The sequence below is a fragment of the Haliotis rufescens genome, unplaced genomic scaffold (assembly GCF_023055435.1).
Source record: "Haliotis rufescens isolate VD_foot unplaced genomic scaffold, xgHalRufe1.0.p SCAF_27, whole genome shotgun sequence".
NCBI classification, from domain to species: Eukaryota; Metazoa; Mollusca; class Gastropoda; order Lepetellida; family Haliotidae; genus Haliotis; species Haliotis rufescens.
Genome location: NW_025963968.1, coordinates 4,605,626 through 4,618,824, shown reverse-complemented (window position 1 = coordinate 4,618,824; position 13,199 = coordinate 4,605,626). Strand labels below are relative to the sequence as shown.

Below are 13,199 nucleotides of genomic sequence, written 5' to 3'. Positions count from 1 at the left end.
AGGTACAGAGAAATTAAAAATAGTCAACCAAGGTGCTGACTTTATGAATTTTTAAGTTTAAAAATCCCTCCCTGGTGATTTCCCTATTATTCTCCATGTGTGCCATTATTAATTTTGCCGATGCCAGGCACTGTGATCAAATCTTGAATTTCACAAGAGTTTGTGTTAATTTTTTCTTCTACTATGGTTTGATACAGTTTGATGTCCTAATTCACTTTATGAACAAGGTGAAACTCTGTGTTTTCCAAAATCTATCGCAAAACACAGCTGGTGTGTGATCCAAACTTGAGATTGTTGAGCAATCTTATATTTTGAAAGAAATTAAATCAAAACACAGCGAGTGTGTAATCCCAATGTTGACAATATTGAACGATTCCTATGTTGTTTCGTCATTACAGATTTCAATTATATTGATTAATTCATGAAGAATAGATATCACGGTAAACCAAAATTGGTCGTATGCAAAGTATCACGGATGAGGGTAAGGGTCACGAGGTCAAAGGGTTCGTTGACTGTCAAAATTTCTCAGAATCTGCCAAACAGGTCAATTCGTGTGGCACATGAATGAAAATTGTTTAAGACATACATATAGTTACATATAGCATCAATAATTACAATAAATGGAAAATGTCTTCCAATCGTACGACAACATTTACACTATAGATCGCCAACGGTCAAAACAATCAAAATGGCTGCCCGTTCAAAAGCAGAAATCGTAATCCTGTTCGCAGCGCCACTGTAGTAATTTTACATCCGCGAAGAATATGGTGATTAGCTACTCTGAGGATTTCGTCAATTGGTAGTATGATCGTACGGCCCGATCCTTGTAGTGTAATGTCAAAATATGACCTGCGACTGCTTAGCTCGGAACTAGGGATTTTTACCTTGTTAGAAGCTTCGGTTGCAGACAGACTCTTTTCCGGCAGTGCTCCGCCACATGCATCTTGGCCTCAGCTGCCTGAACACTTCCGAGGGAAACCGATGTCTCCGACGGAAGTGGAGATCGTCTTACTACAATACTTTCCCCTTCATCCTATTAAGTGTAGTTAGAATGGTAGTTTTTAGCCGATGATTTAGTGGTCTTTCTTGATGGTTTCAGTTTAACACCCCAAACCTTGGAAAGTTTCTTAAACTCTTCCATTGATAGATGTTTGCAGACCTTCCATCCTGAAGTTAGGGAATAGTAACTCCTTTTGTATGCTTGGCACCAAGGGTGGAGATCTCAGACCAGTTGATCAAAGAAACAGACACCAGATGGAGAGGGAGAGGGAGAGTCCATCTCCAACAATACATTTCTAAACTAACTACCTGGTACTTACGAGAACTTTTTTATACTCCCTAATCTGTTATATCTGCTCTCTATCTCAGAGTTAGAAATTGGCACTAGTCCTATTGTCCTTGCCAAGTTGCCCAATACTTAAGGTATCCTAAGGACTAGTAGAAATTTGCCCTTTTGTGTGTGTGTGTGTGGGGGGGGTTTGGTATATGGACTAGTGGGCTGAAACTGTTAGTTTCTATCGTTGTATCTGTACTTGTCTTTTTGATGGGGGGGGGGGGGGGGGCAGTCGTCTAAGATGCCGTGATTTGCTGTGCAGAGTTGCATCCCTTGGGCACGCCAGAAACATATGATTGTTAGAATCTCAGTTTGCCCTGATTATGTTTCTAGGTTTGTCAGCACCATACCCGTGCTCGTGGGTTTCACCGAAGTGGTAAACGTCTGAGACCTGAATCACTTCGGGCTTTCCTCCCACATTAAGCTGACACACCGTGATATAACTGGAATACTGTTAAAAGCGGTGTTAAACCCAACTCACTCACTCACTCCCTTTTTGACGGTCTCAAGAAGTTACAGTGTGAAATAATCCGACAAACGTGATCCCAACAATTTTTATATTTACATCTGGAAACGCAGTAAAGAAGTGACAGTTGCATCTAGCAATTTCCCTCACAACAATTAGAAATGTGTATCAGTGAAGGGGGTGTCGGATGAAAATCTTACAGATTTTATAGTGTGATGAGAGCCCAAACAGGAGTTTATGGCTAATGATGTAATAGATGTAAACTGCTATAGGGAATTATGGCGAAAATGGATAGAATGATCAATAAACCTCCCTCATGTTATCAGAAATGAGCGGGCCACTGTACATGCTGTAGCTTGATAATGCCCTCATATTGCTTGACGACGGGCCATTATCATGCCTGTTGTTAGGTGACGTCATAGGTATAGGGATAGGTGACATTCAATAGTGACGTCATCTGGTTTGTTCAGTGATGTTTCCATATTTGTAAAAGTGGGTCAGTGACATTTGTTGTGTGTTGATTGCAGTAAATGTTTCAAAATCGATATTGTTTATTTTATTTGATAACATATTCTATCTATTTTAGCTATAATAATTTTTCAAGGCATTATCATTTGCAGAAGCCCTCGGTCTTTTCAACTGCCCTCCTTTGTCAGACAGTTAATGGACGACCTCGGGCTTCTGGAAATGATAATTCCCTGGGAAAGTAGCGTTACATTTATATTATATAATGCAAGAACTGATGTCATAGTTAGTGGAGAAAATGCTGAATGTTCATATTGATAATTGCAGCTTGTTGTGAAATTATATCATTTACTATGCAATTGATTGATTAATTGCAAAATACTTTGTCCATTATGATATGTATTGATATGTTGATCATATCTTGCTGAAATGTTTTCTTTAATTTGTCCTTTTATGAAAATATGTCTTTATCATGTGACAAACCTTTAGTGTCTCACATTAATAAATCAGTTCCAAATACGAAATAAGGTCCCAAGACATGAGAAAGTGAATTCAACAGAATCGACAAGCTTTACAAATATGAGCACACAATCACATTGTATGTTTCTAGTACATATTGTTACACAGTCTGCATATACTGCATATTGTAAAATGCATGGACAGGTAGATCTAATATTTCAGCCCCACTGAACACCTTATGTGATAAGAAGAGAGCATTGTTTGTTTGTTTGTTGTTTAACGCCGCACTCAGCAATATTGCAGCTATATGACGGCGGTCTGTAAATAATCGAGTCTGGACCAGACAATCCAGTGATTGATATCATGATCATCGATCCACGCAATTGGGATCGATGACATGCATCAACCAAGTCAGCAAGCCTGACCACCCGATCCCATTAGTCGGCTTTTACGACAAGCATAGTCAGCTTTTACGGCAAGCATGGGTTGCTGAAGACCTATTCTACCCCGGAATCTTCACGGGTCGGAAGAGAGCATTGGGATGAAATGTCAGTTTCTGCCTCACTGTGACGCTTTGTGAAGCGTTAAACCGTAAACAAGGTCTAGACTCTTTTTGACTTTCAAGCTGTTGTAGCATGATGTGAAAGTGATTTTCAATATCACTATGCCTACAGCCCTCTATTTCTCGTTTCTAGAGTACAAATTGCCCAGCAGTAGGTGACCTACAGCCTTGTTATAGAACATTACCTTTGTGTAGATTTATATATGTATCATTTATTGGTCTACAGGAATTCACCACGTTAGTTTGTTGCCAGTGCCACATCAACAGAAGATGTATTCATACAAGTATGGTATACAGAGTATTGTATTTAGAGACCTATTTATCATATTAAATTTTATGCAGATATTATTTATTTTTGACCACCTATATCATGTATATTATCTTCTCATGAACGATGAACGATCAAACTTATCGGGTCTATCTGAAATGTTGGATACTGTGAAATACAATAATAATCCAATAATGTAAGTTATGTGTTTGTCATGTTTTTTAACAGTGTTTGAAATTAAGAATGAAAACCATGGCGGTCCTTGTGATATTCATAATAATGCCAATATTTTAGAAATACAAAATTAGAGGGTTTATTTATATAACTTGAAATTCTATGGCATGAAACTGCAAGGAACCGAGGATCCCTTAATTTCTAGCACTGATGGGAGTGAGTTTGGTTCAGCATCGCTTTGAACAGTATTTCGGTCATATCACAGCGAGTCAGCTTGATGTGGGAGCCAATCCCAAAGTGAAAAAACAACACACAAGCACAGTGTGGTCCTGGCACACAAAGGACTATAAATGAATGTAGGATTTGGAACCAACATTCATATGATCCAGGCATACCTAGGGGACACAACTCTGCACAGCAATTCGATCATAAATTAAATTTTGTATCCAGGTATTATGTGTTACTGGTATGTCTTTATGAGTATCAGTGTGTACATTCCACGTGAGTGTTGTTGTATGCTAAACCATACTCACTCACTCACTCACTCACTCACTCACTCCTTATTTGTAAAATATATATTAACTACTACATGCACAGGTAAAAGTGGGAAAACAGCATGAAAACATGACATGATTAGAAATCTTTATTTCATCACATAATACAGTATAATAAGAGCTATAAAGTTCATAAAATATTGACATGGGCTAAAGAGCAACAACATCTGATATTCATCCTGCACATACACTTCATGTCCAAAGGGAACACACTTGGTTTTGTATTATAAATATCCGGGTATTTTCAACATTCATTCTATCATCCCAAATATTACTGACAGCAGCATATTACTTTCTGTATTTAAATGAATGTGATGCCTTAGTGAGTGAATGAGTTTGATTTTACGCCCCTTTTAGCAATATTCTAGCAATATCACGGCGGGGAACACCAGAAATGTGCTTCACACATTGTACCCATGTTGGGAATCGAACCTTGGACGAGCGAAGGCTTTAACCACTAGGCTACCCCACCGCCCCGTGATGCCTTAGTATTACCATGAGATTCTTTTCAGAATGGGTTATTAAAACAAGAATTTGTAACATGATCGGTCAATAGTTCGGATGTTCCCAGTCTATAGTTCACACACATTTGGAAAAGGCCTTCCATCAAGCTGTAAATGGGTACCTGGTAAGATGATGTGAAGAGAAAGTTACCTCCAGGAAGGTAAGAGAGCAATTTGAATGCATGCTGATCTGTTGACAGTGTTAATGACGTCATTCGATTTGAGATTTTTATCAACTTAAAAATTAAATTTTGGATGATGGAAATGTACCAGTAGTGTGACAACTAACATCAAGAAGTGGTACAGGGCCTTGAGGTGATCATTGCACGTTGAGTTTAAGATTCAATCATATACCAAATCAACAGATATCACATCACATGGGTTGTAAAGAAAAAAGGGTAAAACTATCAAAATGAACATTCTAAAATATAAAATTGATATATATGTGCTTCATGCTATTGCTACAAGTCTATTGGGATACTGTGAGCAGAAGTCTGAAAAGGTCACAAACATGTAAAAAATATCAAACAAAAACATTTTGTACTACAGTGGCAGTGTGCGGCATACCATAGCTTTTCTCATTAATATGCATATTTTATTTTGCGTAGTTAAAAAATATTTGCCAAAATATATATATCACAAAGGTATACTAGTCAGTACCGATATGCCATTTACAAAAGTGGACAATATTGAGGAATATTCTGTACATTTACTTATACATTGCATCTAACTCACATAAAGTTGCATCAAAGTTCAACGAAACTCTCTGGAATGGCTCAACTATGTAACAGTCTGCATAAAACACACTCTCATGGTCACTCGACTACAAGATCGCCACTTCAAACAGAACAGACAATAAGAAACTTGATTAAAACAAAGATGATCTCTAACTAAAAACACTGAGAAGCTTAAACAATAAAGACTGTAAAACATTTCACAAAATGAGATTCCAAACTCAGATGTTCCATATGACTGTGTAATTCTGACTGGATGGGACTCAACCCCCAAAAGTACTAGAATTTGTACTTTACCAGGAAAATGTTATCCCAAATAAAGCATTTATTACATTGTGATACTCTGTTCTCCATTAGCTATCACAATACTTCAAGACATGAGAAATAATAACCATGGAAACAGAGCATGGCACACCCTGCATCACTGAGATAGATTTGGTCAAATTGATTCAGCCACACTTAACTTAAAAGTTGAGTAGAACTTGCTTACTGTAATCAACTACATCAAAATGATAATCAAATATAATAAGGAAGAAACGAGCTTTCACTCAGTTAACATTTAAACTGTAAAGAATACATGTTGAGTTATACTAACACAGTTTCCTTGATCCTAGAGGTTTTGCTCGATGGATTAATACAAGAAGTAGATAGCTATCGGTGTAACTCTCATAAAGCAATATACACAACAACCTGATCATGTCATGGGACATGCAGGTGAGTATTTTCTATGAAGCTTGGCTAAGATTGTAAAATAAAACAAACCATGGCCCCTCTGTAGACCTGGGCCCTGTTCCTCAAAGCGATCTTAGCGCTACGATGATCGTAAACCTATGTTAGAGTATGGGACTTACGATCACCTTAGTGCTAAGATCGCTTTCTGGAACAGGGCCCAGAATTAATACCACATGGTGATGTGAGGTTTAAGATGACTCTCTTGTGAACACCACATATACTCAACAAAAAATGTTAGGGATCATGAATAGTTTGGGACATATTTTTGTTGTGAAAACTGACCACACACAAAAAAGTATCCTAAGAAATAGTCATGATCTATAACTTTTTCTGTTCAGTATCTCTTCTCATGGCAAGACTCCAACCAGAGCCTTGAATGAACACACTAGCCACTTGACATCAACCACGTGAGAGGATAACCCAGAGTTATCCCCCTTTACATATTGTCCTCCTCCTCCCCTTCTGCTAGACTTCCAACAGATGGGGCGAGAGGGTTGAAGCCGTCAACGTCGTCGTCGTCCTGAACTTGGGTGAACTGCCTCGGAGTAGGGGCGTGCAGGCGGGGCACGAGGCTAGCGCTACGGGTCAGACGGTAGCGTTTCGGGGTCTCGTTGTGAGCGACTCCCTCATTGGAGCGGGACCGGTCGGCGAAACACAGAGAAGTGTCATCTTCAAGAGGAGCATCATGGCCTACAGTCGATTCATGAGGCATCTGGCAACAGAGAGTTGAAACACTCAGGACAAATGGAACTGCTGCGAGACGAGCGTCAATATCAGTCTCGGTTGGGCCTTGGTCAGAATCATAAATCCTCTCTGATGATATGAAGAAATGACACAATTCTATTAAACGTTACATGGATTTATTTATTTATTTATTTATTTACTTTTTAAAATAGTTATTTATTTAATTTTTTTTTTTGGGGGGGGGGGGGGGTAAGGCAGGAAAAACTGGTATATAAAATGGGGGAGGGGTTAGCAAAATATGATACAGTCCTAAGACCAATCTCCCCTCCACCTATAATATTAATGACCTGACCCAAACATGTCTTGAAGCACAAACAATAATGTCTATTTGCTATTTGCTTACAAGGATTTTTTTACCAAATCCATAAAGCATTACCAACTTTAGTCTTGTTTAAGAATGTTGATTGTAGTGGTTACTCATATGTAAATAAAGATGTTATGAAAACGGATTCATATGTAACACCTCTCTGGTTAATCTGTCAACTACTTTTACTCATGTAATCATTCATTTGAGAAAAAACATTCGTGTGAAAAGTCATTTAGGTTTGCAAATATTCCATTCTGGATTTGCATGTGATGAGTTGTGTGGCAATCAGTATTTCAAGGCTGTAGTATTACCAGCATGGCCGGGGCCCTGAAGATGTAGGTGAAGGGGTAGTGGATGAGGTTCATGAACGACGCAGCGTACAGGTCGGCGTACCGCATCACCTGGCTGGCGAAGAATGTCTGGCGGGATCCTGGAAACAGAGAAACATGAAAATGTGTTCTTCCATGAGAACAAAGTCGGCTGATAATATTTGGACCTTTGTTAAATACAGTAAACCCCTTGACCTTTGTAAACTCCTATAAACCCCATGACCTTTGTTACATACTGTACACCCCTTGACCTTTGTAAAATCCAATACAACCTGGACCCTCATTGAATACTGAACACTCATAGACTTCTAAAAGTTTCTGCACACACCTCGAGCTTTCCAAAATCCTGTCAATCCCTCAACCGTCCTAGAATCCAGTACACCCCAAGACCCTCCTAGAATCCAATACACCCCAAAACCCTCCTAGAATCCAGTACACTCCAAGACCCTCCTAGAATCCAGTACACCCCAAGACCTTCCTAGAATCCAGTACACCCCAAGACCCTCCTAGAATCCAATACACCCCAAGACCCTCCTAGAATCCAGTACACTCCGATACCTTCCTAGAATCCAGTACACCTCGAGACCTTCCAAGAATCGAGTACAACCCAAGACCTTCCAAGAATCCAGTACTCCCCGAGAGCTTCCTAGAATCCAGTACACCTCGAGACCCTCCTAGAATCCAGTATACCCCGAGACCCTCCTAGAATCCAGTACACCCAGAGACCTTTCTAGAATCCAGTACACCCTGAGACCCACCTAGAATCCAGTACACCCCGAGACCCTCTTAGAATCCAGTACACCCCAAGACCCTCCTAGAATCCAGTACACCTCGAGACCCTCCTAGAATCCAGTACACCCCGAGACACTCCTAGAATCCAGTACACCCCGAGACCCTCCTAGAATCCAGTACACCATGAAATCCAATACAACCTGGACCCTCATTGAATACTGAACACTCATAGACTTCTAAAAGTTTCTGCACACACCTCGAGCTTTCCAAAATCCTGTCAATCCCTCAACCGTCCTAGAATCCAGTACACCCCAAGACCCTCCTAGAATCCGAAACACCCCAAAACCCTCCTAGAATCCAGTACACTCCAAGACCCTCCTAGAATCCAGTACACCCCAAGACCCTCCTAGAATCCAATACACCCCAAGACCCTCCTAGAATCCAGTACACTCCGATACCTTCCTAGAATCCAGTACACCTCGAGACCTTCCAAGAATCGAGTACAACCCAAGACCTTCCAAGAATCCAGTACTCCCCGAGAGCTTCCTAGAATCCAGTACACCTCAAGACCCTCCTAGAATCCAGTATACCCCGAGACCCTCCTAGAATCCAGTACACCCAGAGACCTTTCTAGAATCCAGTACACCCTGAGACCCACCTAGAATCCAGTACACCCCGAGACCCTCTTAGAATCCAGTACACCCCAAGACCCTCCTAGAATCCAGTACACCTCGAGACCCTCCTAGAATCCAGTACACCCCGAGACCCTCCTAGAATCCAGTACACCCCGAGACCCTCCTAGAATCCAGTACACCATGAGACCCTCCTAGAATCCAGTACACCACGAGACTTTCCTAGAATTCAGTACACCCTGACACCTTCCTAGAATTCAGTACACCCCGAGACCTTCCTAGAATCCAGTACACCCCGAGACCTTCCTAGAATCCAGTACACCCCGAGACCTTCCTAGAATCCAGTACACCCCGAGACCTTCCTAGAATCCAGTACACCCTGAGACCTTCCTAGAATCCAGTACACTCCGAGACCCTCTGAGAATCAATTACACCTCGAGACCTTCATAAAATACCGACCACTCTACTAAGGACACACATAATTTGTTATACATATTATAGTTGGTTCAGAGAAAGACAAACATTTTCTCACCACTTCTGAAGAGGCTTCCCAGAATTCCATACGCCATATCCATCTCATGAGTGGTTTCCTAGAATAAATACAAAAACAATTACTTTTTTAGCCAAAACGAATACCTATTCCAAATACTGTAATAACAGACCCTGCCAAAATGCTTGACAGTTTTTTTTACCAATTCCCATCTTTTTGGTTTACCTCCCATGATTTTTTTCAGCCCGCCTTGAATTAATAGCCAGTCTCTGGGCCGAGTGCCACAAAGCCATCTTAGCGCTAAGGTGATCATAACTCCCATACTTCAACACTGGCATACGATAGTCATAGGGCTAAGATTGCTTTGTGAAACAGTGCCCTGGTTCTCCCAGAGATCTAGGGCCCATTCCACAAAACCATCTTAGCGCTAAGGTGATCGTAACTCCCATACTTTAACACTGGCATACGATAGTCATAGGGCTAAGATTGCTTTGTGAAACGGTGCCCTGGTTCTCCCAGAGATCTAGGGCCCATTCCACAAAACCATCTTAGCGCTAAGGTGATCATAACTCCCATACTTCAACACTGGCATACGATAGTCATAGGGCTAAGATTGCTTTGTGAAACGGTGCCCTGGTTCTCCCAGAGATCTAGGGCCCATTCCACAAAACCATCTTAGCGCTAAGGTGATCATAACTCCCATACTTCAACACTGGCATACGATAGTCATAGGGCTAAGATTGCTTTGTGAAACGGTGCCCTGGTTCTCCCAGAGATCTAGGGCCCATTCCACAAAACCATCTTAGCGCTAAGGTGATCCTAACTCCCATACTTTAACACTGGCATACGATAGTCGTAGGGCTAAGATTGCTTAGAACCTGGGAGAACCAGGGCACCGTTTCACAAAGACATCTTAGCACTTAGACGATTGTAACTCCCATACTTTAACATAGACTTATAATAATTGTAGCGCTAAGATCGCCCCGTGCAACAAGGACCAGGGAGACACATCTTACCCTAATGGATGTCTGTATTCGGCTGATGTCCGGTTTCACCTGGCTGCTGCTGTCAAGGTTTCTGAAACAAAGTACACATCTTGCACACCTGTTGCATATATTGCATGGCACGCAGCTTGCAGTGTTCGAAATTAATGGGGTTCCTGGGTCCTTGAGGTTTGCTGCTCTGGTATTTGAATCTGATGACTCTTGACTTGTTACATTTAACATTAGGGTCATGAGAAAGAGGCCATTGGGACTTATATTTTGTTAGCTAGTTTACAAGAGTGACAAACAACAAAAAACTAAAATAAGAAAAAAACATAATGACTTTTGACAATATATTTTTTGGCCGTTTCTGTTTTACATTTAGGTGAAGTGAAATAAAACAAAAGATTTTATCATTGCTGTTCATACGAAATGTGGGGTAGCCTTATGGTGAAAGCATTCGCTCGTCACGCCGAAGATCTGGGTTTGATTCCCCACATGGGTACAATGTGTCGAGCCCATTTCTGGTGTCCCCTGCTGTGAATATTGCTAACAGCCACATAAAACCATACTCACTCACTCACTCATAAGAAATGATGAATAAAACATACCAACAACCCCCGAAAATCAATTATCTTGGGGGGTTCTTTCATAAGTAGCAGTACTAATCTGGAAGCTGAAACTGATCGTCCCTCTTCTTCCGCAGCTTGTTCAGGGGTACTCACTTGTAAATCTCTCCGATCTTACAGTCAAGTTCCTCCAGCTTGGAGAACAGGGACTGCTTGTGCGTCCACACTTGGAGTTCCTGGGTGATCTCGGGGACGATCAAGAAGGTTCGCCATCCTCGGCTCTTCTTGGACTTGAGAATATCTCCAAATATGTGATCCCCAACGTAGAGGACCTCACTGCCATACGTTCCCATCAGCTCCGAGAACTGGTCCACGGAACCTGATACACAACACAGATCACCATTCCTCACTCACTCTGCAGGAAGCAACTTCATGCAATGTTAAAGTGTACTTCTTCATTTACTGACAATTAACTGTAGGTCATTTATTGTAGGGTGTGTGTGCGTATTGGAGATTGAGGTGGGGGATTGTCATGAAATATTGACAATTTTGTCGAGGGGGAGGGGGCATTAAAGAATGTCAGTTCTCTTTTTTCATAAAAAAACCAACTGTGTACATTATTAAGGGACTGGTCATTTGTTGATTTATTGTAGAGTGTGTGTGTGGTGTGTGTGTGTGTGTGTGGTGTGTGTGTGTGTGTGCTATGAAAAGATGGTCAGCGAAATATGATACAGACCTAAGACCAATCCAACCAGCCCACCAGCCCCTATAATAAGTGACCAGTCCCTAACTGAATGTTACTACCGTATTCGACGTAATAAGCACCCCGCTCTAATAAGCGCCCACGGCGATATTTGCTAATATATTGGCAAGTGAACAACCCCAATTAGCCCCCCCTTCCGATTGATCAATGTACACAAGACTTATTTATTCATGTATAATACGCACTCGTGTGTTATATGCACCCTTAATTATGGGCAATTAAATTCTGGAAAAATGTATCTGTCATATATAAACAATTCAGACTGTCAGCATAAACCATGAAATTAATCTTTCAACTCCCTGGGCACTTATTACGTCGAATACGGTAATGACCGAATTCCCTTTCTGATCGAGTATAAAACTGGTCCGATTTTCATTTTAAGTTTGTGTTACCATGGCAGTGGAATAGCATGTGCACCCACCCCCTGAGTAGATCTGCCCTGTCTTGATGGGCCCGGTGTGTGTTCCAATCTTCAGAGATCCAGTGTCCTGAAATTGATGATAATCAATGATAATGGTCACATCTCTAGGCTGATGGTAATGTAGCTGCTTTAACACCTACATGTGCAGATACACAGATGAGTGCAACATCAGCTTAGAAAAATTTTACTTTTTTCTCAAATATTTTTATTTCCAAGCAAAGGTGAGGTGAGGTGAGGTGAAATGGGGTTTAATGTCGCGCCCAAGATTATTGCACTTATATAGCGACGTGCATGTACGTGTGTGTGTTTGTGTGGCTGCTTGTACTAGTCAGGACTGATGCCGATTTATAGTGCTTGCTCACTGAGATACCATGCCGCAGTTTAACATGAAAACCCCACTCAGACACAGTATACTGACTCTGAGCCGACCAGTCCTTGTTTTAGCCCCTTAATGCCGAGCGCCAGACAGGGTTACAACAAGTACCATCTTTTAACGTCTTTTGGTATGAAGTGGTCGGGGATCGAACCCCGGACCTTCCGCTCTCCGGGTGGACACTCTACCACTAGACCACGGAGGCGGTCCCAAAGGAAAGGTACAAAGACAGGTGGGGCTAGTCTTATACAGGTAAACAGCAATGTATATTTAAAGTATCACAGATAGGTCAAGGTTGAAACACACATTGACGTTCTATGAGGACCTCATGCACTCAACACTGTCTAACACTAACTGTCTAAATCAATGTTAAACTGGGTAGGTTTCCCCTACAACTGTAATGTTATTAATACATTTTCTTAAATAAATCTTCAGTATTGTAGGTGTCTTTGATGTTTCTAATAACAAGATCTAATGACAGCAAGCTGTGATGTAACTTTCCAGACAAACTCATTTTCATTATATTGCACTCGTCAATATTTTAGAGATTTTCTGTCAAACGCATGAACTGACTGAGTGAGTATGGTGTTAGCCACATAAATTTGA

The 13,199-nt window shown here is 41.0% G+C and overlaps 1 protein-coding gene across 7 annotated transcripts in view; it reads right to left on the bottom strand.

Moving 5' to 3' along the window:
* Positions 1–4,355: 4,355 nt before the first annotated feature.
* The window catches only part of LOC124139372 (cytosolic purine 5'-nucleotidase-like), a 210,343-nt gene continuing 201,499 nt past the window's right edge, over positions 4,356–13,199 (bottom strand). For all 7 annotated transcript variants that reach the window (XM_046506397.2, XM_046506393.2, XM_048402595.1 and 4 more), the window contains 6 exons: positions 12,221–12,287; positions 11,193–11,415; positions 10,501–10,561; positions 9,527–9,584; positions 7,613–7,731; positions 4,356–6,962 (listed from right to left, as the gene is read on the bottom strand). In XM_046506397.2, coding sequence (XP_046362353.1) covers positions 6,687–6,962; positions 7,613–7,731; positions 9,527–9,584; positions 10,501–10,561; positions 11,193–11,415; positions 12,221–12,287 — 804 coding nt within the window. In that variant the 3' untranslated portion in view covers positions 4,356–6,686. The remainder of the gene's footprint in view (positions 6,963–7,612; positions 7,732–9,526; positions 9,585–10,500; positions 10,562–11,192; positions 11,416–12,220; positions 12,288–13,199) is intronic.